Source organism: Balaenoptera ricei, chromosome 14 (genome assembly GCF_028023285.1).
Source record: "Balaenoptera ricei isolate mBalRic1 chromosome 14, mBalRic1.hap2, whole genome shotgun sequence".
NCBI lineage: Eukaryota > Metazoa > Chordata > Mammalia > Artiodactyla > Balaenopteridae > Balaenoptera > Balaenoptera ricei.
Genome location: NC_082652.1, coordinates 20339432 through 20364923, shown reverse-complemented (window position 1 = coordinate 20364923; position 25492 = coordinate 20339432). Strand labels below are relative to the sequence as shown.

The window sequence follows — 25492 nt, the reverse complement described above, 5'->3', positions numbered from 1 at the left end:
GACAGGGGAGGCACAAAAGACTGAACATGCTTTATCCCTTAGAGATGGGCAGGTCTGCTCTGGGCCTAGAAGCCAAAGGTGCTCCGAGAACCCTTTGATGGGTTGCCTCTTTGAACACAAATAATTGCTCACACAATTCTTAAGTTGAACTGTTTCTTTATGAGGGTAAGAATTTCAGTTCTCATAGATGAAGTCTGGGTTGGGTTTAAAAAAAAAAAAAAAGGTGCTCTAATGATGAAATTTAGAATCCAAACCCATGAGGCGATGTATTAGTAATTCTCCTATTGCTCGCATCGCTCGGAGAATGCCGGTTTTGTAATTGCCTTCATACCAGTTCTCAGGCCAGACAAGAAAATCTACCCCATTGCTTCTTCTTTGTTATGCTTTGTGTTTGTGTGAAAATGGATGCTGTAGGTCAAGCTAGCTTTTTCAGAAAATTTAGCTCCAAATGGCTTTTGGCTGTTGACAGAGAACAGATAACGTTTTCAGTAGCTGAAAACTGGTGCCCCATTTGGATAGTCAGGAAATAAAGCATCTGTAGAGTTGCACAGAAAGAGTCTAAATGCAGGTGTCACTTCCTTACTGTGTGATCTTCAGTTAGTTACTTAACTTTTCTGTGCCTCAGTTTCTTTATCTGTGGAAAAGGGATAACACCTACCTCACATCTGCCTCTTAGTGTGGGTTTGAATAAAATGAAGCAGTGTTATTTTTCTGACTTAATAGATTGTATCTTCTTATTATGATGGCTAGTAATTTTTTTTTTAAAGGTGATATTCATTTTAATTTTATTTATTTATTTATTTATGGCTGTGTTGGGTCTTCATTTCTGTGCGAGGGCTTTCTCTAGTTGTGGCGAGCGGGGGCCACTCTTCATCGCGGTGCGCGGGCCTCTCACTATCGCGGCCTCTCTTGTTGCGGAGCACAGGCTCCAGATGCGCAGGCTCAGCAATTGTGGCTCACGGGCCTAGTCGCTCCGTGGCATGTGGGATCTTCCCAGACCAGGGCTCAAACCCGTGTCCCTTGCATTGGCAGGCAGATTCTCAACCACTGCGCCACCCGGGAAGCCCGATGGCTAGTAATTTTTAAAAATCTACTGAAGGCAGCTCTAAAAAAGAAGTTCTAAAATTGTTTTGGCCAAGTGACATCATCTTTCTGAATTAAAAAAAAAAATTATTTACTTTTAAATTTACATAGAGTAAAATTCACTCTTTTTAGTGTACAGTTCTATGCGTTTTGACAAATGCATAGAGTCATAACCACCAACAAAGACATCAAGATACAGAACATTTCCATTACCCCTCAGATTCTTTGTGCTGCTTCTTTGTACTCAACCCCTCCCTCCTCCCCTGGCAACCACTGATCTGTTCTCTGTCCCTTTAGTCTCTCCCAGCAAGTCTTGCACATGGAATCATACAACATGGAGCCTTCTGAGTCTGGCTTCTTTCACTGAGCATAATTCGAGATTCATCCAAGTTGTTGCCGGCATCCAAAGTCATGTTCAGTACTTTTTATTGCCATATCGTATTCCATTGTATGGATGTATTAGTTTATCCCTTCACCAGTTGGAAGACCTTTGGGTTGTGAATAAAGCCACACTTACATAACTTACATAACAGGTTTTTGTGTAAACATCAATTTTCATTTCTCTTAGACGAATTCCTAGGAGTGGGATTGCTGGGTCAAATGGTCAATATATCTTTAACCTTTAAAGAAACTGCAAAACTGTTTTCCAAAGCGGCGCGCCATTTTGCATTCCTACAATCAGTGGATAAGGGTTTCTGTTACTGCACATCCTGGTCAGCACTTGGCGTGAGCAGTCCTTCTAGCCGTCCCAAGAGACCCGGGTGCAGAGGTATCCCACCGAACTTCTGATTTGCCATTTCTCTAATGACTAATGACATTGAGCATCTTTTCACATGCCTTCTGGTTGTGTGTCCATATCTTTTGCCCATTTCCTCATCAGGTTGTTCTCCTGCTCTGGAGTTTTTAGAGTTCTTTATATGTTCTGGATACACGTCCTCTGCCAGAGGTGCGATTTGCAAATACTTTCTCACAGGTCATAACTTGTCCTTTCAAAAATTTCACAAGGGATTTGTAAGTATTTGTTCTTGTTATAAAAGACTCAGCTGACACGAAAGTATTTACAGTAAAAAGCCCAAGATCTCCTTTCCCTCCCACCACTTCTTCCAGCTTTCTTCTAGGAGATAGCCACTGTTGACAGTTTCGTGAGGATCTTTCCAGTCCTATCCTAATTTTCTAGTAAATGTAAATGCGCGGCTTTCGGGATCTTAGTTCCCCAACCAGGGATTGAACCCGTGCCCTTGGCAGTGAAAACGCAGTGTTCTCACCACTGGACTGCCAGGGAATTCCCTAGTAAATGCGTTTTGAAAGGGACATTTAAATATTGATATGTGTGTTTTGAAATTAGTTCTATTACTTTTCAGTCAATAAGTTGCATTTCAAAGACTCTCTGTTTTTCCTTTCAGCCCAGTTACAGGCAAAATCATTGCTTTTCTCTTGCAGTAGTGAGTTTTGATGTCCTGTGTCATATTCCAGGAAGCCATGCTTCAGGAAAGAAAATTTCAGAGGATGACTGTTAAGTGGACTAAATTTAAATAGGTCATCTTGTGTTTGCTAAAGGTTGCTCTAATTAGTTGAAATGACTTTGAAATTCGTCCCGTTTCTTATTCTAAGTGGTGGGTTGCTGTTTGCTTTTGTGCATGTGCACTAAAGGTCCCGTTAGGCGAACAGTATTGATAACCTCAGAGTAAAGTTCTGGCTCCTTCCCGAACTTTAGATTGCTCATTTTTCTTTGATGGATTCTTTTGTGCTGTTGGAGATACTCAACACAGAATTTGTACTTGGTTTTTTATTTTTAGCTACAGTTTGGGGCTTTTTTTTTAAACCATAACTGGTCAGAACTTTTTTTGCAGAATGAGTCTCACTGACACAGATTCTTTTCATCTTTCCACAGGTATGAATCCTAGGACCCAGAATAAGGATTCTTTAGAGGACAGTGTTTCTACCTCTCCAGACCCAAGTAAGAGGGGCCTGCTGACGGGGGAAGGTGGCAGGGAGGTGGGGGCGTGGGGTGGGTGGTCAAGGCACGGGGGGGGAGCAAGAGGGAGCCCTGTGCGAAGAGAATGGTCTGGAAGTTCACACGTCTCCGAGTGGTGAAGGGAGAGGGGAGACTCTGCAGCCTCTCCGATGGAAGCGGCAGGGAGGCCAAATGACCTGTTCTGGAATGTGATTCGGGGCCACACAGGAAGGGTAGCGGAATTCCCAAAGCTGGCCTTGGCTCTCAAATGCTTAACGATGGCTCTGGGGAGAAGTAAGAAGGAATAAGACCTGAAACTGTTTACATCCCTGTAGTTGGAAGTGTTTGTCTGGGTTGCATTTGCTTTGATCATCCTTATCTATTGAAATAGCTGAACATCTAAATATCAACAATAGCAAAAGACCAGAAAAAAAAAATTCTACTGCTTGATCGACTTTGCTTTACTTCACTGTGACCAGTGGATATATGTACATCACCGAGTCTTTTTATCCCCACTTTTAAGTAACTTAACAATCATTTCACTACTTCTCCAGGTCCGGCATACTGGTCATTTTTCATGGCAATATCAAACACATTATTAAATTGTGCTTTGGATAATCATGCCTTAATGGTGGCCATTTGGGTGATTTCTAGTTTTTTAGCATATAATGCATGGTGCAGTGGGTGTGTTTTTTTCTCTTGGTTCAGATCCTCGGAATATATTCCAAAGAATAGTTGGCAGATTGATTATTTTCTAGAAAGCTGCCAGCCCTGAATAGATTAGCCTGTTTCTTCTCTACAACCCCAGCACTGGATTTTGTCATCTGTGTTTATTACTGTTAACTGAATGATTCTGAGGTGGGACCTCCTCAGAGGCCTCTGCAGGGCCTGAAGATACTGGAGGTAGAAAAGAGACCACACAGACCTTTTACCCATGAAAAGAACATCATCAAGCTAAGAATTGGGAGCTTTTCTCACCACGGGGTTTGAATTCTCCGTATCTCAGTGTGTGCCCGCAGACACCATTTCTAAAAGGTTTTTATAATCCCTGAGGGTCAGGAAGCTGGTGACGGCCAGAACGATGTAAGAAGGCACAGTGATAGAGTGTCCTCTGTCTCTGGCCTCCCCACGGGGGCTGCATTGTGTGCCCACCTTCTGCTGCTGGTTCTAACCAAGAAGTGTGAACAAATTCATCCCTCGTCTGCCCTATGGGGAATTGGGGTGTTAACTAGGTTATCGTGGGCAGTGTGTTTTTTATTTTATTTTATTTTATTTATTTATTTTTTAACTGAAGTTTAGTTGATTTACAACATTGTGCCAGTCTCTGCTGTACAGCAAAGTGACTTGGTTATACACATATAGACTTTTTTTTTCCATATTCTTTTGCATTATAGTTTATCACAGGAGACTGAGTATAGTTCCCTGTGCTATACATTAGGACCTTGTCGTTTATCCGTCCTAAATGTAATAGTTTGCATCTGCCAACCCCAAACTCCCAGTCCATCCCTCTCCCTCCCCCCTTCCCCCTTGGCTGTGTTTTGAGTTCTTGAAATATTAAGGAGTTAACAAGGCCTGTAATGAGTCAAACTCATAGACTCAGAGAGTGGAGTGGTGATTGCCTGGGGCCTGTGGGAAGGTGGGCAGTGGGGGGGGGTTTGCTGATTGGTGGGCGTAAAGCTTCAGTCCTGAGAGATGAGTAAGTTCTGGAGACCTGCTGCTCGGCACTCTCCTCAGTTAACAATACTGAATTGGACACTTACAAATGTTGTTGTTGTTGTTGTTTTTGTTTGTTTTTTTAAATTTTATTTATTTATTTATTATACAGCAGGTTCTTATTAGTTATCTATTTTATACATATTAGTGTATATATGTCAATCCCATTCTCCCAATTCATCCCACCCCGCCTCACCCTACCCTCCGCTACACTTAAAAATTTGTTAAGATGGTAGATCTCATGCTAAGTGTTCTTACCACAATAAAATAAAATTCAAACCAACCAACCAAAAGTCACCCCAGGACCTGGAGTGGAGACCGTGGAGTTAGGCCTGTTGCAGGTCAAGTCATCTTCCCCAAAGCAGGGCTGCCACACAGGGCATGTTTCCTGCTGGGACTCAGGGTGCAATCCCCTTCTTGTCCCCTAACTCCGGGCTCAGGGAGGCTCTGTTGCCCTGGGTGGTGTGTGTCGGTCACGGTATGGAGGAAAGATCCCTGAGCAGAGTGGCTTCTGGCCCTGTGACCTCTGGTGGGTTCGGCTCGGCCAGGTGTTTAAAGGGGCCGATGATGCCTCCACACCTGCTCAGAGGAGGTGACGTGAGGGGGTACAGCACGCGGTAAGCCGCAGGGCACCACGAGAAGTGAGGTGCATGAGGGTCTCACTGGGAATGCAGAGGCAGAGGCATGGAGTGTATCTGTTGCTCGTTGCTCCCTCGCATGGAGATTTGACAAATAATTTTCACTTAAATGACTTAGAGAGATAACCGCCCCATTACTTTAACTCTGATTCTCAACCGGGGAGTATTTTGCACTTCAGGGCACATTTGGTCATGTCTGCAGACATTTTTGGTTTTGACAACCAGAAGATGTCACTGGCATCTAGTGAGTAGGGACCAGGGGTGCTGCTCACATCCTACAATGCCCAGGACAGCCCCCACAACAGAGTTATCTGGTCTAGAATAGCCTTCATGCCCCGAGGTGGAGAAACCCTGCTTTACCCAAAGAGCAGGCGGTTTTGGACAGACCCGTGTGGTCGGGCCCACTCTACTGATGGCAGCTTTCATTTCTAGATTGTTAAACCCTGTCTCCTAAAGTTCCGGCCTTGTAACTCCCAGACATCCTTCCTTGATTCCTCTTCCTACCCTTTTGGATCTGTGACTTATTTTTGCAATCCTGAATTCTGCTCCCGTGTGCTATTCGCTCCAAAATCCGGCTCCAAAATCCGGCTGCGCTCTCCTCCTCTCCCCATCCAGCCCCTCCATCAGCCCAGGGGAGGCTTCCAGCTTGAGCCTCTCTTCCAGTCTCGGAATGTTGATTTGCTTCGATGTGTAACTGCCTGGCCTGGCCTGACCTGCGGTAACCTCACTGGCATTGCGGCTGTAGCTCGTGATCAGCAGAAAATGAAAAGTATCGGCTGTGCATCCCATTTGCATGATGGGATTGGATAAGCACTGCATTATCTAACAGCCTCTGTTTCTCTCTCTTTCTCCCCCCCCCCACCCCTTTCCTGGCAATTTTATCACCTGTCACCACCTACTTTCTCCTTCCCCCTCCCTTCGTCCCTCCCCCCCCACCCCCCCCCCCCCCCCCCGCCATCCTACACCTGCCTGGTGACCACACGTACCTTCCTCCCTGTTCACACGAGGCAGTTCTGACGCTGTCTGCTCCCCCTGTAGTGCCAGGCTTCTGTTGCACAGTTGGCGTGGACTGGAAGTCTCTCACCACTCCGGCGTGCCTCCCCCTCACCACGGACTACTTCCCCGACCGCCAGGGCCTGCAGAACGACTACACAGAGGGCTGCTACGATCTCCTCCCAGAGGCCGACATCGACAGGTCGGTGGCAGAGGAAAGGCGTGCAGTTTTTGTTTCTCCCAAGACTGGTTTACAAATCGTTAGTTTCACGTACCACCACGGAAGGGTCATCAGGGCTGGCTCGTGGGGATGAAGCCAAGGACCCAGGGACTCTGAGTGTCACACGGCCCCGGGCCAGGCATGTCCTGTGAACAGCCGTCTGTCTTTTCAGGAGGGACGAGGAGGGTGTGCAGATGACAGCTCAGCAGGTGTTTGAGGAGTTCGTCTGCCAGCGGCTCATGCAGGGCTACCAAATCATCGTGCAGCCCAGGGCGCAGCAGCCCAGCCCCGCTGGCCCGCCCCCACTCAGCAGCAGCCCGCTCTATGGCCGTGGTGAGCTGTTCTCTTTGGACTGTAGTTTCTCTTCTCTACTAAGTTTGTGCAAGCAGGTTCTCAAGATAGTAGGGAATACATACATTTAGGAGTCATTGTCTTTCAACACACATTTTTTTTCCCTTCTAAATCTAACTTTACATGAGAATTAAACTCTCCACTGGGTTCAGAGTTATCTTAAAACTCTCTTTAATCTCCAGCTCTCCTTTTAAGGGAGAGGGTATGACCAAGTTCAGGAAGTTCCAGCCTGGCTTGAGCAGTACCTCGGGGTCCCAGGCAGCCAAGCAGGGGCTGAGCTGTCAAACTACAGGGTGAATACTCCAGACCCAGGAGCCTGGGTTTTCTCACACAGTGCCTGACACAGTAGGTCTTCTCATGTTACCTGAACCTCAAGTTTAAACTTGTTGTTTTTGTTTTTGTTTTTCCCATTCTGGATTCATCTTCTCTTGTTTGTCACTGCAGCTCAGAGACTTGAAGCCGGGATGGTTTGTCCGTGAGTGGCAGAGGCTAGTGAGTGGCAGAGACTCAGTGGCGCCAGCTGAGTCAGAGCTGGGCTCTGGAGGGCTCCTCTGAAACAAGTCAGGCAGCGAGAATTACGTGCAGGGGCCTGGAACCACACACCGGCAGTCACTTCCTGGAACCATCACTGAGCATCTGTTAGTCCCCTGCTTCCTCCTTGTAGCTAATGAGCTCCCCTGCTCCCTAACCAGCCAGCACCAAACCTCAGGCCATCTTTGGCTTCATTAAAGCTCCTCTGGGGACTTCCCTGGTGGCGCAGTGGTTAGGAATCTGCCTGCCAATGCAGGGGACACGGGTTTGAGCCTGTTCCGGGAAGATCCCACATGCCACGGAGCAGCTAGGCCCATGTGCCACAGCTACTGAGCCTGCGCTCTAGAGCCCGGAGCCACAACTACTGAGCCTGCGTGCTGCAACTACTGAAGCCCACTCGCCTAGAGCCCGTGCTCCGCAACAAGAGAAGCCACTGCCATGAGAAGCCCGCACACCGCAACTAGAGAAAAGCCCGTGTGCAGCAATGAAGACCCAATGCAACCAAAAATTAAAAAAAAGCTCCTCTGGTTAGAGGATCAAAGAAGTGTGGACCTGTTAATGAGAGCTTAGCAGTCCTCCAGTCCAGGCCCTGTTGTTCGCAACAAAGCTTTGGATTCCCTCTGGATTTTCTCTAAAAGCCCCTTGTGATACGTATCACGTGATGCCTTCTTTGCACATTATAGACTCTACTGAATAGTAACCTTTCTGAGTGCCAGGGTGATTTCAGCTGCATCTTGTTGTCCTCCACCACGGAAACCACTGTGCCTGGTGTATGACAGTGTGCCTTGAAGAATATATGACTGTGTTCATTCATTCGTTCATTAGTATTTTTTTTTTTGGCTGTGTTGGGTCTTCATTGCTGCACGCGGGCTTTCTCTAGTTGTGGCGAGCAGAGGCTACTCTTCGTTGCGGTGCACGGGCTTCTCACTGCGGTGACTTCTCTTGTTGTGGAGCACGGGCCTAGAGCGCGTGGGCTTCAGTAGTTGTGGCACGCGGGCTCTAGAGTGCAGGCTCAGTAGTTGTGGTGCACGGGCTTAGTTGCTTTGCCACATGTGGGATCTTCCTGGTCCAGGGATCGAACCCGTGTCCCCTGCATTGGCAGGCGGATTCTTAACCACTGTGCCACCAGGGAAGTCCTCATTAGTATTTTTGAAGCTTCTGCTCTGTGGGGGAAAATAACATTAGTCAAACTATGATATACAATTCCACGTTGCGATAAAGACTGTGAGGGAAAAATCAGAGGGCTGCGAGAATATTTAATACAGGACCTGATCTGGTCTGGAGAGTCAGGGGCGGCTTCTTTGAGGAGTTGATGTTTGAGCTGCTGCTGTACCTGAAACACATGCAGGAGTCTTTAGTGAGAGAGGAGTGGAGGGCAGGAACAGGTGGGCCAAGCATGCCAGGCAGCAGGGTTAGTACGTGCAAAGGCCCTGTTGGCTGGAAGACCTCGTGAGACTTTCTGGGCACCCAAAAGAAGACCGGTGTGGAGAGCACTGGGAATAAGCCAGCAATGTGGCCGAAGATGTCAGGAGACCCAGGCTGCACAGGCCCACGTGAAGGGTTTTGTTCTTATCCCAAGAGCAGTGGGATGAATCTGCTTTTCGTGTCAGTGGCTCTGTCCAGGTTGCCTACTTCCTTTTCTCTGAAATAGCACTTTATCAGGCGCTACTGAAAATACAAAGACGAACAAGATTTGGGTCCTGGCCTCCTGGAACTTTTGGTTTGTCAAGGTGTGAGACAGAGACACACAAAGAGCTGCATCCAGGGTAGAATTCACCGCTGATGGGGTCTGATAGCTTTCTGGAGGAAGTGGCATTTGATGGTGACCTTAAATGATCCCTAGGATTTCGACGGTCGCCCAGGAAAAGAAGGCAGAAGAAGCAACAGGAGCAAATGTTTGGAGAAGGCAATTCGAGCAAATAAATAAGTCTGAAACGTGGTGGTCCTTTAAGTCTGAAACGTGGTGGTCCTTTAAGTCTGAAACGTGGTGGTCCTTTAAGTCTGAGACGTGGTGCCGCAGTGTGGGCGTCACGGGGGCTGAGGGCCAAAAGCTAGGTTGGCCATCCCTGCGGTTGAGGGCCTCAGATGCCAGGTGGCAGTTTGTGCCTTAGGGGAGTGGAGTTCCATTTTAGTCAATTAACATCTACTCTGGAACTTTCCTTCACAGAGGACAAGGCATTGGGCTGTTCGGCCAGCTGTTGTAGGCACCCCCAGGCTCTAACCTCCTGCTGGCTGGTTCAGTAACAGAAAAATCTGCCCACTTCAGGACTTTTTTTTTTTTTAAACCAAGAATATTTCTTTTCCATGAAACTGCCCCTGGAAAGAAAGTGTTGCCTCTTTTGTTTCTCCTTTTCTAAATCTATATGGAAGAGAAGCAATTGCCTGTTAAAGGAATGACCCTCAACCAGATGGAGGAAATTATTTATTTTTTTCCCTGTTAGGCCTTGTGTCCCGAAACCGCCCTGAGGAGGAAGACCAGTACTGGCTGAGCATGGGCAGAACTTTCCACAAAGTCACACTGAAGGATAAGATGATCACAGTGACACGATACCTTCCCAAGTGAGTCCTTGGGTATTTAAAGTTTTCAGCTCTGTCCTAAATTATGTCCAACTACTAAGTTATGTTTCTAACACATACTGTCCACATACTGAATTATGTGTATAACACGTAATTCAAACCAAGGAGGTTGAGTAATTGGTTTTTCTTTCGGAGTTACTGTTTTGCTCTCTAGGGTTGTACTTTATGGCTGTAGCTCACCTACTTCCAAAAGGGATTTGATCCAGCTTATAATGTTCAGCATGAGTCTTAACATGCCAATTAAAAATAAAGAGTATGAGGCTAGAAGAATGAGAAAGTTTAAGAAGAACTGAGAAATCTCCATTACCAGTCCCCTGGGATGAGTTTTGGTTACTGTGGTCGAGGGTCGAGTGCCAAGGATACTGCTAAATGTCTTGAGACAGAAAAGGTACAGGAGACTTGGGGGGAGGCGGGGGATCCTTGTTTGGACCTCAGGCCATGCCCTTTGTTTTTCAGGTACCCTTACGAATCTGCCCAGATCCACTACACCTACAGCCTCTGCCCCTCCCACTCAGACTCGGAGTTCGTCTCCTGTTGGGTGGAATTCTCGCACGAGCGGCTGGAGGAGTACAAGTGGAATTACTTAGACCAGTACATCTGCTCTGCCGGCTCCGAGGACTTCAGGTCAGAGACCCCGATTTCACTTTCTATCCTCGCCACCTTGCATGTGTCCGTATTTTAATGTCTCTGTCCTTTCTCCTGATTGCAAAATGATGCCTGTTTTAGAAAAAAAAAAAAGAAAAAGAAAATGGAGGGAAAAAGCACATCTGCATTGGGTTAAAAACTCAGCGATGAGATGGACGTGGATGGTTGCGCAACAGTGTGAATGTGCTGAATGCTGCTGAATTGTGCACTTAGAGATCATTAAAGTGGTAAACTTTGTTATGTATATTTTACCGCATGAAACAACAAACAACAGCAAAAAACCTGGTGAAGATGTGCTCTTTTTTTTTTTTAATATTTATTTATTTATTTGGTTGCACCGGCTCTTAGTTGCAGCAGCTGGGCTCCTTAGTTGTGGTTCGTGGGCTCCTTAGTTGCAGCAGATGGGCTTCTTTAGTTGCAGCACATGAGCTCCTTAGTTGTGGCTCTCCGGGTCCATAGTTGCCGCACACAGGCTCCTTAGTTGTGGCATGTGAACTCTTAGTTGCGGCATGCATGTGGGATCTAGTTCCCTTACCAGGGATCCAACCTGGGCCCCTGCAAGGGGAGTGCGGAGTTTTAACCACTGTGCCACAAGGGAAGTCCCAAGATGTGCTCTTTGGTGGAATGTCAGTGCTCTTCACATTTTCCTGACTGCTTGTGACATCTTTTTTTTTTTTTTAATTGAAGTCTAGTTGATTTACAAAGTTGTGTTAATTTCTGCTGTCGAGCCAAGTGGTTCAGTTATACACATATATACATTCTTTTTTTTTTTGTATTCTTTTCCATTATGGTTTATCATAGGATTTTTAAAAAATCTTTTTTCAGCTTTATTGAGGTATAATTGACAAAAATTGTACATATTTAAGGTGTACAATATGATGGTTTCATATAAATATAGATTTTTTTTCTTTTTTTTTATTGGAGTATAGTTGATTTACAATGTTGTGTTAGCTTCTGCTGTACAGCAAAGTGAATCAGTTGTACATATACATATACTCACTCTTTTTTAGATTCTATTCCCATATAGGTCATTACAGAGAATTGAATAGAGTTCCCTGTGCTATATAGTAGGTTCTTATTAGTTATCTGTTTTATATATAGTAGTGTGTATATGTCAATCCCAATCTCCCAATTTGTCCCTCCCCGCCCCTTTCCTCCTTGGTAACCATAAGTTTGTTTTCTACATCTGTGACTCAATTTCTATTTTATAAATAGGTCCATTTGTACCATTTTTTTTTTAGATTCCACATATAAGTGATATCATATGATATTTGTCTTTCTCTGACTTACTTCACTCAGTATGACTATCTCTAGGGCCATCCATATCCCTGCAAATAGCATTATTTCACTGTTTTTTATTATCATAGGATATTGAATATAGTTCTCTGTGGTATACAGTAGGACCTTGTTGTTTATCCATTCTATATATAAAAGCTTTGTGACGTCTTGTTTTTATTTTATTTTATTTATTTTTTTTGGCCATACTGTGAGGCATGCAGGATCTTAGTTCCCCGACCAGGGATTGAACCTGGGCGCACAGCAGTGGAAGTGCCGAGTCCTAACCACTGGATCACCAGGGAATTCCCTGTGACATCTTGTTTTTAATTTTTCATTTTTATGCATGATTTATGGTTGTGATGATAAAAGGCCACAGCGGCACTGGGCCTGGGTGCACAGAAGCATTCTGACGTCTCTGGGATAGAAAGTAAAAGCAGCCTTGGAGTTCTTCCCTCTCAGCCTGCGTGAAATGCAGCATCAGATGAGCACGTGCTCCTGGGCGGATGGACGCTCGCACCCTCACTCCCGGGGACGTGGGTGTTGAGATGGGATGCTTACTGGGGTGCTTTTATCATCTACTTTTTCTCACCACCACCCCTTTTCCCCTGTGGCCCTCTGTAGCTTAATCGAGTCTCTGAAGTTCTGGAGGACCCGCTTCCTGCTGCTGCCGGCCTGTGTCACCGCCACCAAGCGCATCACGGAGGGGGAGGCCCACTGTGACATCTATGGGGACAGGCCCCGGGCGGACGAGGAGGAATGGCAGCTCCTGGATGGCTTCATCCGATTCGTGGAGGGCCTAAACCGGATCCGCCGGCGGCACCGCTCCGATCGCATGATGCGGGTGAGGCTCCACGGACCCCTTGGGGGCTGGGCCCGGTCTGGGATGCAGGGACCATCTCCTCCTGCGTCTGGGGCCTCTCGCCAGCCAGTTTCTTTACTCCACAGCTGCCCAGCATTTATCTTCAGTCCAAAGCAGTGGGTTCTCCTCCAGCGCAGGGTGAAGGGAGGGTGCACAGCCAGCCACCCGGCTGGGGCCACGCCTCTGACCCGAGGACACAGACCTTTGTGAGCTCCCCACTGGGGACCCGGTGTCAGGCACAGCTGCTTATGTGACTGGATTGCTGGTGCTGGATTGCTGGATAGAAACTCGCTCAAGAGGGTGATAGCAGCAATGTTACTTATGTCACTTGTAGTGTTTCCTGCACGCTTGGGCCTTCATTCAACCACTCACTCCCCAGTGAGGATGCTGAGGCTCGTGGGGGTGATGGGATGTGTCTGAGGACACCGAGCTAATAAAGGGCTGATCTGGGATGATTCAGCGTGTGTGTGTGTGTGTGTGTGTGTGTACACATACAGCTCTGTGAATTTTACAAATGTATAGATTCACATAACCCCCCCACCACCACCATAATCAGGACATGGAATACTTCCATCAGTGCAAAAAAACTCTCACACTACCCTTTAGAGTCACACTGTCCCCCCATCTCTAACCCCTGGCAGCCACTGGTCTGTCCTCCGTCACTATACTGCTGTCTTTTCCAAATGTCCTATAAATGGAATCATACGATAAGTAACCTTTCGAGGCTGCTTTCTTTCACTCAGCATAATGCCTTTGGGGTTCATACAACTTGTCGCTCAAATCCACCGTTCATTCCTTTCCATTGCTGAGTAGTGTTCCATCATCAGCCGTGTTTTTATTTTTTGTTTTTAACCTCAAGTTCAGTGTTCTTTAACCCAGGCCAGCTGCCTCTTGTACACAGCATCACTTCTGGGAGAGCTTATGTAGTGGAAATAACCTTGGTTTTGAAGTCAGTTAACTGGAGTTTGAATTCCAGCTGCAGTGCGATTTGGGATAAGTTACTTCACTTCTCTGAGACTTAGCTTCTTTTTCCATAAATTAGATGTGACGTTATTTACTTCCTTGAGCCGGTGATTGAGAATAAAATGAGATGCTATACGTAAACCGCCTCAAGGAGGCAGTGTGTTTTGAGTCCACAGCTATTTGGGACCTTCAGTTCAAGTGAAAAGCCGTTTCCTGGCATTTCCTGATCCTGAGACCCCGTCTTCCCCGACTGCATTGATGGGCTCCCAGAGCCTGAGGCACAGCAGACGCAGCAGCATCTGATGGCCTGTCTCCTCCTCTATGCTTTAGAAAGGGGCCGCCATGAAAGGCTTACAGATGGCTGGGCCCATCCCCACCCACTCCCTCGAGTCGACCGGCCCCCCGGTTGGGAAGAAGGGAACCTCAGCTCTGTCTGCCCTGCTGGAAATGGAAGCCACTCAGAAGTAAGTGCCTGGTGGACAGAGACTCGTTCCCATCCCCCAGGCCCCATTGCGGTGAAATGTGACTTCTGTCTACCAAGGAGCCAGTAACTGACAAAAAGACACATACGTGAAAAGAAAGCTAGGTTAATACCTGGTAAGTGTCTAATGTCATGAAGTAGGTCAGAAGTTAAAAACTTGCAGTCTGGGGCTTGATTTGAACTGCAGATACAGTTGGTTTGGTTCACAAGGTGTTTTTTTGTTGGTTGGTTGGTCTTTTGTTTGTTTTGTATTTTTAATAGACTTTCTTTTTTAGGGCAGTTTTAGGTTCAAAGCAAAATTGAGTGGAAGGTACAGAGAGTTCCCATCTACACCCTGTCCCTGCACATTATCCACATCCCTTACTGAACGGTACATTTGGTACAATCGATGGACCTGCATTAACACATCATAGCCACCCAAAGAGCACAGTTTATTTACATCAGGGTTCACTCTTGGTGTTGCACATTTTATGGGTTTAGACAAACTTATAATGACACGTAGCCACCATTATAGAGTAGTTTCGTTGCCCTAAAAACACAAAATATTTTTTAAATATTTGAGCCAAATTTTTTTCATTTGAAGATTTCATATAAAAATCTTGATTTCTTAATGAATTCTTACATGAAAAAATATATAACATTATGGTTATATTGTATAAAAAATATAGATAATGTAATACGAAATTGTATTATGGGTAATATGTAAAATCCAGCTTTGCTCAAAGTGGTGGAGGCTCAGTTAGCACTGGGTCCACGTTCAAGCCCAGCCACGATGGGCTGGCACTTTAGGTGGACTTATGTCCCTGGTTTACTGTAGAACCAGCACGCCGTCTGCTCTTGGACTTGTCTTGGCCCCTCAGACAAGGGCCACCTGACCAGCTTTTCTAGGCATTTGAGTGTGTGGTCCCTTTGTAAACAGTAGGTGCTGCAACTCTTAGGACCCCGGTGGGACCACATCTTGCTTTGGGAGGGCAGGGACAGTGTCACAGGAGGTAGGATTTAAGATGTCCTTGTAGAAAGGGACACATTTATACGGGGGGTAGGGGGAGGACTTGGGGAAAAGGAGAAAACATTGCCACGAGCAGGTGGGACCTACTCTGGGAGGCCTTCCCTGCCCCCTCCATCCTTCCAGCCAGATCAGAGCCCTGCTGTACTTCCTGGTGTCTGTCTGGTGAGGGGGTCCGTGCCATGCCCGCAGGAGCCCAAATATGTTAAGCTTTCAGAAGGTAACATGAGTGAGCCCGAGGCCCAGTGGGAGATGCAGTTGCAAAGACAGCATGGGAAGTTGGATTCCAGGCTGTTCTTACACATTCTCATAGCAAGAGCGACCCTTTGAAAGTTTATTTTAATGGAAAATTTCAAGCAGATTAAAAAAAAGTAGACTCGTGTAATAAATCCCTGTTTACCCATCACCCAGCTTCAATGATTATCAACTCACGGCCAATCTTGTTTCATTTATATCCCGCTTGCTCTCATCTTCCTTTTTATTTCTTATGAAATTCCAGACATCACACCCCTTTGTCTATAATATTTCAGTGTGCATCTCTGAAAGATAAGTACTCCTAAAACAAAACTGTAATACCATAATTTACCTAAAAAGTCACAGCAGTTCCTTAATATCATGTAATATTCATTCGGCATCTTTGGCAGAAGTGGTGTTTGCAGAGATGGGTCCTGCGTATAGGAAGGCCTGGTGGGTGGGCCCAGGAGGCAGAGGCCTCACTAGTCCAGGCGAGAGGCAGCAGAGGCTGGAGGGTGAGGATGGGATGGAGAGGAAGCGATGCGGGGAGAGAAGGGAAGAGCATGGCCGGGGTGACAGGGGAGCAGATGAGAGGAGGAGAGCTGGGGTAGGTCAGGCTCATTACTGAGGGCGCTGGGGCCTCCAGAAAATACCTTTATCTGACCAAGGAAAGACCCCAGAACTCCGCCTGGCAGGTTGTCCCTGTAGCTAATCACAGACCTTTCCCGCTGGAAAAAAGAACAGGGAACATATGTTGCTGGGAGGGGTGTGAAGTTGGGGGCAGGGGAATCTTACTTTAATGTGTCAGTGAGTCATCGTTCAGTGCACCCCAGCAGCCTCTTTCTGCTCAGACTCGAAGAGGACGGGTAGCTTGGGGTGGCAGTGTCCCTGGGTGTGTGTGGGGAGCTCAGCTGACCCCACAGCAGGAGGCAGGACAGGGAGCCCCGAGCTTTATTCTCCCCGCAGATGACCGCTCCCGGGTGATGTGGTGCGTTTTCTCAGAGCCGGAGGCCGAGCAGAGGGAGCCAGACATTTACATAACGTTTGCGCACACAGCATTTTTTACTTTGTGTTTTTCTTTATTGTTTTGCTACACCAAGCAGATCCAATTTTATTATGGAAAACTGTTATAGCCATACGAAGAAGAGTTTCAGAAGTTTCACCCATAGTCCTGTCATCTTACCACGCGTGTCTGTTTCCTCCATTTCCCCTGGGTCTTTGCCTGGAGACATGCACCTGTTGTCAGGCTCTCATGGGAGGCAGAGGCCCCAGGAGCGTGGCTGTGGGCAGTCTGGGCTGCAGGTGCCAATCCGCAGCTCTGCGGCTGCTGTTAGATGGGGATAAACTGATGTCAGGGAGTCAGAGCTGGGAGAGAGCCCACGTGGCAATCGTCACAGCCTCTGGGAAGATGGCAGCGTGCCCCATGCATGTTCTCACGTGTGGGCTTGCACAGTATAGCTGGTCCTTTTGTGACATCCCCTCCCCTGAGCCGTGAGACAAGGAACCTCCAAGGGCAAGGACGGGTCCTACTTGTCTCTGAATCCCCGACTACTAGTCCACGGGTCAGCACGTCGATGGCAGCTCAGTACATGGGGGTTGTCATGTGCATCAGACGAGGAGACCCTGGAGGGCAACCGAAGCTTCCAGCCACCACCGTCCCAGCCACGGGCTAGGCCACGGCCCCCAGGAGGCGCAGGAGAGCGGCCCAGTGTGTGTTTCCGGATGAGGCCCAGAAGAACACACCGCGATGTGGTGCAGAAACAGTGCGCTGTACATGGACCAGGCAGAGTCAAGCTTTTGGTCTGCTTTTCTTATATGAATTACACCTCAGAGTACCCAAGTGATTGGTGCAGGAGGTGTCTCTCTCCAATATTCCAGCTAATGGGTCCAGAAGGAGCACTGGAACATTACCGCATGTGGGCTCTCATGCGCTCACGGACCTAGCAGAGATCACCAGTGACCGCTCACATCGCCAGATGCTGTGGGCCTCCACGTAGAAGCACACAACACACTGAGGAAGAATTACTGCCCCATCAAACCTAAATGTGCTCAAACCTCTAAATATAATTTCTAGTGCTCAGGAAGTATGGGGCGCAGAGGAACACGATAAACAATAAAGGGATATGATCAGCACATCCAGACTGTAAATTTACAGGACAAGTGAGCTACTTTCTTTCACAAATAAATTGCAGGGGTATGGAGGGATGAGCGGAGCTTTTAGCTTAAAGAAGACTCGAGAGACATAACTGAGTACAGTGTAGGGATTTTAACTGAATCCTGTTTTGAACAAACACACAGTAAAATCTTTTTTTTTTTTAATTTATTTATTATTTTTGGCTGCATTGGGTCTTCATTGCTGCACGCGGGCTTTCTCTAGTTGCGGTGTGCGGGCTTCTCATTGCGGTGGCTTCTCATTGCAGAGCACGGGATCTGGGTGCACCGGCTTCAGTAGTTGTGGCTCGCGGGCTCTAGAATGCAGGCTCAGTAGTTGTGGCACACGGGCTTAGTTGCTCTGTGGCATGTGGGATCTTCCTGGACCAGGGATCGAACCCGTGTCCCCTGCATTGGCAGGTGGATTCTTAACCACTGCGCCCCCAGGGAAGTCCTAAAATCTTTTAAAGATACAATATATACTGAAATGTTTATGGATGAAGTAATAGCGTGTGTGAGTTTTGCTTCCAAATAATCGGGTAGGTAGGGATAGATGAAACAAAATTGGCTCTATCAATAAATAATTCTGGGGTCCAGGTAGATAAGAGTTCGATTACATTATCCTCCTTATTTTCATATGGGTTTGAAAATTTTCCATGACAAAAACCAAAAAGAGAGAGTGTAACAGGTTACTATGGAAACTGATTTTTAATCTCCGATATGAGGTTACTTCACCATCAGTAAGAGATGTGTCAGGATTTAAGACGAGGGAAATGTCACAAATTGGCTTCCTGGGGAAACGGATGGAGACGGAGTTTAGTTGTGGGCTCAGCCCCCGTGGGAGGGAGGGGGCGGAAGGCGGAGGGGACAGAGGGAGAAGCTGAGATGCAGGAAAGCCTAGTGACGGCCTCGGGCACCTCCCTCAAGCTCTGGAGCTAGAGCCACGTTCGGAGATGAGCTGCGTTGGACCAACAGGGCCAGGACTTTACACCCCTTGGTGATGGTTCACTGTCCACAGGCAGCCCAGGGAGGGGCTCGGGCTCTGCAGCTGGGCCGTCTCTGGAGGGGGACAACACGCCCAGCTCCCATGTCATCAGGGCCACGGCAGAGGGTCTGGGTGGCGCCTCGAAGTGCCCACCACAAGAAGTGTGTGTTATGGTAACAACGAAGCATTTTAGACTGTAATGTGAGCCTCATGGAACTTACCAAATAAACATTCAATGGTATATTAAAACAGTCTAATTTGGGGGGGTGTTTAAGTTACCATAGTTCATGGCTTATCTTAGTATGGAAAAAAAAAATTAGGAAAATATATGTGAAAGTAGGCATTTATGGATACCAGAACTGAGATGGGAGGAGAGGTCATAAGAAAACCATAGTTGTCTTGTGTCTGAGATAATGCCTGTTAGATTAGAGTGTGGCATTTTTTTGGGGGGTGTGGAGGGCTCAAGTGTGTGCGTTTGCGAGATTAACGAATCTTCAAAATGTATAAAGAGTCGACACATTTCACCCTGTTTAGTTAATGCCTAATGGTAATGCAGCCCTAACGTTCAGAATGTGCTTCTGCTGGTATATTTAATAAAAACTGAGAAAAAGTTTCTCCCAGAGAGTTAAAAAAATGGTGTTCATGGACGGAGTCACTCAAACCATGTCACTTGCCTTTTCAAAGTAATACATAAGCCCAGGTGCTGCCAAGAGGCTTTTATTTATTTATTTTTTTTTAATTTATTTTTTTTTTTAAACATTTAAGATGCAACTATTTTAAGTTTATTTATTTATTTATTTTTGGCTGTGTTGGGTCTTCGTTTCTGTGCGAGGGCTTTCTCCCGTTGCGGCGAGCGGGGGCCACTCTTCATCGCGGTGCGCGGGCCTCTCACTGTCGCGGCCTCTCTCGTTGCGGAGCACGGGCTCCAGACGCGCAGGCTCAGTAGCTGTGACTCACGGGCTTAGTTGCTCCGCGGCATGTGGGATCCTCCCAGACCAGGGCTCGAACCCGTGTGCACTGCATTAGCAGGCAGATTCTCAACCACTGCGCCACCAGGGAAGCCCCCAAGAGGCTTTTAAAATTGAGCTGTTTTCTGATTTTCCGTGGCAGCTGTTGAGCGTTCAGGACAATGAATGAAATTAAGGGCACCACGTAGGGCCTGAGGATTAACAAAGCGGAAGAGCGTGTTTCGAAGGTGCTGGCAACTGCTGCCTTCGCTTCGTTGTGGCTAACATGGGTCCTTCCCCAGGGGGCTCTGAGTAAGGACCGCCCTGTGTTTTCCCCCCTCTCAGGTGCCTGGGAGAACAGCAGGTGGCGGTGCATGGGGGCAAGAGCTCCGCCCCCCCGGCTGAGAGCAGCGGCGTAGCCATGACTCCCACCTACGTGGACAGCCCACGGAAGGTAAAGGAGCCCCTCTGGCGGGGGGCTGGCGTGTGCGCTCAGGGACCCGGTATGGAGGGTAACACACAGCCCATGAGTCCAGGACTAAGTGTGCTGAGGATTTGGAGGAAACTTTTGCAGCACTGCTATTTTGATGGAGGGACTTGCCTGCTCACGGTTGTAAGGACGCTAACTGCTAAACGAAAGCAGATGTAAATCAGTCAAGCTAAACTCTATCGATCTGAGATCTGGCTCAAGCTGTGACACTGGCCTCTGGTTTTCCTTCAGTCCCATCTTCAGCCCTCCTGGTGGGGGGAGGGAGGTAGAAAATGACTGAAGCAGCTTCTGGGAGAGCTCACTCTTTGGTGAATGAAATTCCCATCAGTTTGCTTAGACTCCTGAGAAGTAGTCAGATGGGAGCATCCTGGGAGATGGAAACCAAACCTGAGGCTTTGGCCTCCATACAGAATAGCGAGTACAGTAGAGGAGCCAAAAACTCCACAGGTCAAGCTTGTTGTAGCATTTAAGACCAGTAGATGTGTCTCTGCCAACTCCTTCTCCTTGGAAATTCAGAATCTGAGATCGTTCTGATGTGGCAGGGTGAGCTGGCCGCACATTCTCTTACCTGGTCTCTCTCGGAGATGAAGGAGATTCTATAGATGTATTTTATTTTTCAACGTTGTGGTCAACTTGTATATCCATCTGCATATTTATTTATTTTACTTCCACATCGTGAAAATTTCCCCGTGTCATTATTTCTCCAAAGTATGATTTTAAAAAATAACTATATAATATTTCATCATATGGATAGACCTTTGTTTATAACTTCATTTTTTGTTTAAAATAATGGTGGTTTCTGATTTTTAAAAATAGTTTTTGGCAATTATTCCATAAGTTTGTATAATTATTCTGCAGTGTATCACAATTACAAGTAATACTGCAAACATCCTTGCACATAATTATTTGACCACATCTCTGATTGTTTCTTCAGGATAAGTTCCTAGAATTAGACTTCTAGGATGGAGGGATTAAAATCTGAGAAAAAGTAGCAACTGAGGCTGCAGGCAGTGTGTAGCATCCATAGGCCAGAGACAGCAAACCTCAATAAATATTTTAGGCTTTGTGGGCTGAGAGGGAGGATCAAGGCTATTGTGTGGGCTCTTCTGTAACCATTTAAAATCTTAATGGTTCTCAGCTCACAGGCTGGAATAACCAGGTGACTGGATTTGGCTGTAGGCTGTCGTTTCCGCAAACCCAGCTCTAAGGCAGTGACTCTAGGTACAGTCCCAAGGATAGTCTGTGCGTCAAGAATGACCTGTTGGTGAAGAAAGTCTTTTCACCTGTCCTCACTCACGGGTACATCATCTCAGCAGCGTTAGCACCTCTGCTTCTGTATGTTCTGGCAGAGAAGGGACGCAAATAGAACTTGAGAACACATAAGTGCCTGTGTGCTGTTCACTAGCCGTTACGTCCACCCACTGCCGTCTTTGAGGATTAGAAACAGTGCGGGGGACAGTACTGAGAAGTACAGAAATTACAGAACCACAAGCATTATGGTTAAAATACACCAACTGCCAAATAGGAGATCGTGGTCTGGAACACTCCCTTCATCTTCCAGCTGGACACTGAAATCCATGTGGATAGCCATCGGTCTGCTGGGTGTAGATTCCCAAGTGGTCCAGGAGAAGCAGAGGTGTTAGGAGATGGCCCAGCGCTCTCCAGGCAGCAGCTGTGTCAGGATGCGTAGAGGGTACCCGAGTGTGCCTCTCTGCAGACACGTGTTTCCTCGGCTCATTACTTGAGCTCGTAGTGGCTGATGGGCGTGGCAGCAGTCCTGGTAAAATGGACACCGAAATACTTCAGTGATTCTACTTTTAGAATTTAAAAAGTTGTAAGAAAGCAGGGACCTTCAGGTGTATCAAGTGGCATTTCCGAATTTCAGTGATAATAAAGCATAAAAAGTAAAAAGATTTTGAAGGGACAAGAGGACACTTCTTGACCTTAAGAAAGAGGGAGGGAGTGGGTCTTTGGAAAAGTTCTCTCTGTCATTTATGTTTCAAGTACATGGCAACTTGAACCCCACAAGAATAGGGTGGGGAGGGGAAGGCTGCTTCGGGAGCCCCTCCCGGGGACTGCATACGATTTTGTTACACAACCAGTGGAGGAGAAGGTATTGCTGCTCCTGTGTCCCCAGGTTGCTCGGAAAATTAAACAAGAACTTTTCCTGCAGTGAATCCTCTTCTCCCATTTGGCTGCCATGTTACAGGCGGAAACGCAAACGTCAGGCCTCCGTGCATCTCCCAGAGGCCTGCTGGTTACCCAGCCAGGCGGGAGGCCAGGACGCTGCCCCCGGTCCTGCCCCGTGCCCCCCTCTGCAAGCTGCCCTGCGGCCTTCTCCCCTCGGCATAGGTCTGAGGATGTTCAGAGCTATGTGGGAGGACGCATGCAGCCAAGCCAGGCTCTGATGAGATCTGAGGCGCTTGGACACACCTTCTCCCCCAGGTGCTGGCTCCCACCCCACTGGGATAGTCTGCCCAGGAAGGTGTGAGTTTCTGCTAATGCTTCGCATTTGGATATTTTCCTCCTGGGTGGATCTCTCTCTCTTTCTCTCTCTCTCTCCCTCTCTTTTTTTTTTTTCCCCCCTTTCCCCTCATGTGCCCTTCTTTCTCTCCTTCCCTCCTTGTTTTTGTTTTTTGCTCTTGTCCCCCACTCCTTCCCCGATGGTTCGCTGCTGGGCCGCGTTCCGTCCCTCCGCCCTCTCGCACCTGCTGCCGCTTCCTGCCGCTCTGACCTCAGGACGGGGCCTTCTTTATGGAGTTTGTCCGCAGCCCGCGCACAGCATCGTCCACCTTCTACCCGCAGGTCAGTCCAACCCCAGGGCCCCGAGGCCCGTGCATGCCTGTCCGTCGCAGAAGCCGCGACCTGGCCTTCAGCTCGGCTCTGAACGCATGGAATTGGGCCGAAGCCGAGTTTGAGGGGCAGTTGAAACTGAATTCAGTCTCAGAGGTGCATTTTCTTTCTTGGTGTTTGTGGTGACACAGGGGGATGAGGAGATTAACGTCAGAAAACATGCTGGCACGTGTGGCTTATGTGTCCCCGTCTTTGTCATGTGTTGCCACTGACTCTTGGCCACGGGACAGCATCTTCCTATTTAGGTGTTTTTGTCCATATGACATAAGCAACATGATACATGCTGACTTAAGGACAGAACTCTTATTTTTTTCTTCCTAGTACAAGCAGATAAATTTATAGCAGTGCGGCAGGAAGTGGTGAAAAACAGAGCAATCAATTACTACCAGGCACGTGCTTTGTCATAGACTGAGGGTGTGCGACCCTGGGCAGCTCGCCTCTGGACTGTCCTGAACTCGCGTGTCACATAAAGGGTTTGGACCCATCTCAAGGGGCTTCCAAGCCTTAAAACTCTTCACTTACTATGTGCCAGGCTCATAGTATTATTTCATCTCATCCTCACAGCATAGCCTATGAGGTAAGCAGAAGTTTTATCCCAGTTCTACAGATGGAGAAATTGAGGGCCAAAGAACTTGTGCTTCACACAGTACAGGGTTGAGCTGGGATTTAAATCAGGACCAAGAGGCTTGATTCATTACCCCCACCCCATAATTAGCATCGGTCATTGCTGTGCTGACAGATCTTGGTGAAGAGAACTTGGGCTCCCTGCCCTTTATTGAGGCCCCTGAGTATATGTGATTGACCTGGTCACAGATATCTGAAAGGGAGGAGAGGGTTTATGCAGAGCAGGGCAGGCTCAGGAGGACGGACGTGGGAGGTTCGGGTCAAACCCTTATTTGGTGGAAGTGAGAAAACCAACATGGATTGAAGACCTGCTCTGCCAGCTACTGTGCAAAGGGCTTTGCAAACAGCCTGTGAGTCCATGAGGTACACGTACTATCACCCCATTTTCCAGATGAAGAAACTGAGGCTTAAATATGTTGCCTGGTCAGAGGGCCTGGAACTAGCGAGTGGCAGAGCCCCTCCACTGTTCTGTAGTTCACACTGGTGTCTTCCCTTTCTTGGGAGGCCAGAGGGCATCTCGGGTCTGTGCTGGGCTCTTCCCAGTGAAAGCGCGACCCTGGGTGGGTCCCCGTCGGGGCCTCTGAGTCCTAATCCAGCAATCACCATCCGTAGGAGGCAACCTGCCCTTGTGGTTTAAAACAGACTCCGGTTGGAGTTTTTAACCTTTTACTTTCTAACAATAGACCCTCTTGTGAAAAGCTTCAGACTTAGATTAGAATTTAACTTAAGAAAAATCAACAGAGCCGGGAGAGAATTGTTTTATACATCCTATAATACTCCACACAGGTTCACGTGGTGGAATTCACCGGAAGAACAGAAGTGGATAAGTTCCTGGAATTGGAAACAGCAAACAGAGATGAGGAGTTTATGTTACCCACCATTAAAAAAAAAATGATCCCGTGTAAGATGTAGTAAGGGAGCGCTCTGTACTGACATGAAATTAAATTGAGCTATGCTGAGTGCCGTGGGAGATACAGGGATGAACACGACACCCTGTGGACGTTGCTTGTTTGATGTCTGTTCCCCCCTCCTCACCCCCAGATGGTGAGCACCATGAGGGCAGGGGAAGTTTGTTTTTTGGGGGGGTTTGTTCATTTAACATTTTATTTTATATTGGAGTATAGCCGATTAACAATGTTGTGTTACTTTCAGATGAACAGCAAAGTGATTCAGTTATACATATACATGTATCTATTCTTTTTCAAATTCTTTTCCCATTTAGGTTGTTATGTAATAGTGAGCAGAGTTCCCTGTGCTATACCATAGGTCCTTGTTGGTTATCCATTTTAAATATAACAGTGTGTACATGTCAATCGCAAACTCCAGGGGAGGGTTTTGATGAGGGGTGATATTCCTTCCTTCCCTGATGATATTAAACCTTGGAAAACATCCTGGCTGTGGGGCTGGGGTTATTCTCCAGCTCTACAAGGTATATGGGATTCCATCATGAGTGCTTTTATGAGGCCTCTCTGTGCCCGGATGGTGCTGGGTGGCTGGAGGCCAGGAGCCCTGCTTAACCCACCTCGTCTTCAGGTGGGACACTGGCCTCAATGCACAGTTGAGGGCTGGGCTGGCAGGTCCTGCTGTGTCCTGGTGGCTGGTTGTACTCCAGCAGGAGCAAGCAGGGCTCTGACAGGCACGGGGTTGGGGGCCATGGGGGCATGTGTTGTGGTTGATGCTCATCTCAGAGGCATCCTTGGGAAAGCCCCCTCTCTCAGCTTCTCCCACAGCTTTGGGTGTGTGGGAAGGCAGGAGGAGAAGGGGTTGGTGTTGCCAGTGAGGGTTGTTGGTTTGTTTGTTTAATTAACTAAATGCCAAACTTTATTTGGATTTCACTGGTTTTTCTGTGAACGTCCTCTCTGTTCCAGGGTCCAATCGGGGGCACCACGTTGCATTTAGCTGCCATGTCTCCCCAG

The 25492-nt window shown here is 47.5% G+C and overlaps 1 protein-coding gene across 9 annotated transcripts in view; it reads left to right on the top strand.

The window, feature by feature from the left end:
* Positions 1–25492, top strand: part of DEPDC5 (DEP domain containing 5, GATOR1 subcomplex subunit) — a 91909-nt gene that overhangs the window by 43426 nt on the left and 22991 nt on the right. For 2 of the 9 annotated variants that reach the window (XM_059893870.1, XM_059893869.1), the window contains exons 25-33: positions 2975–3040; positions 6400–6583; positions 6774–6934; positions 9925–10042; positions 10517–10684; positions 12605–12824; positions 14136–14269; positions 19955–20063; positions 22839–23048. In XM_059893870.1, the coding sequence (XP_059749853.1) occupies positions 2975–3040; positions 6400–6583; positions 6774–6934; positions 9925–10042; positions 10517–10684; positions 12605–12824; positions 14136–14269; positions 19955–20063; positions 22839–23048 (1370 nt within the window). Of the gene's footprint in view, positions 1–2974; positions 3041–6399; positions 6584–6773; positions 6935–9924; positions 10043–10516; positions 10685–12604; positions 12825–14135; positions 14270–19954; positions 20064–22838; positions 23049–24362; positions 24618–25492 lie in introns of those variants that run through there. The other 7 variants (XM_059893877.1, XM_059893874.1, XM_059893871.1 and 4 more) reach the window with 7 other exon arrangements.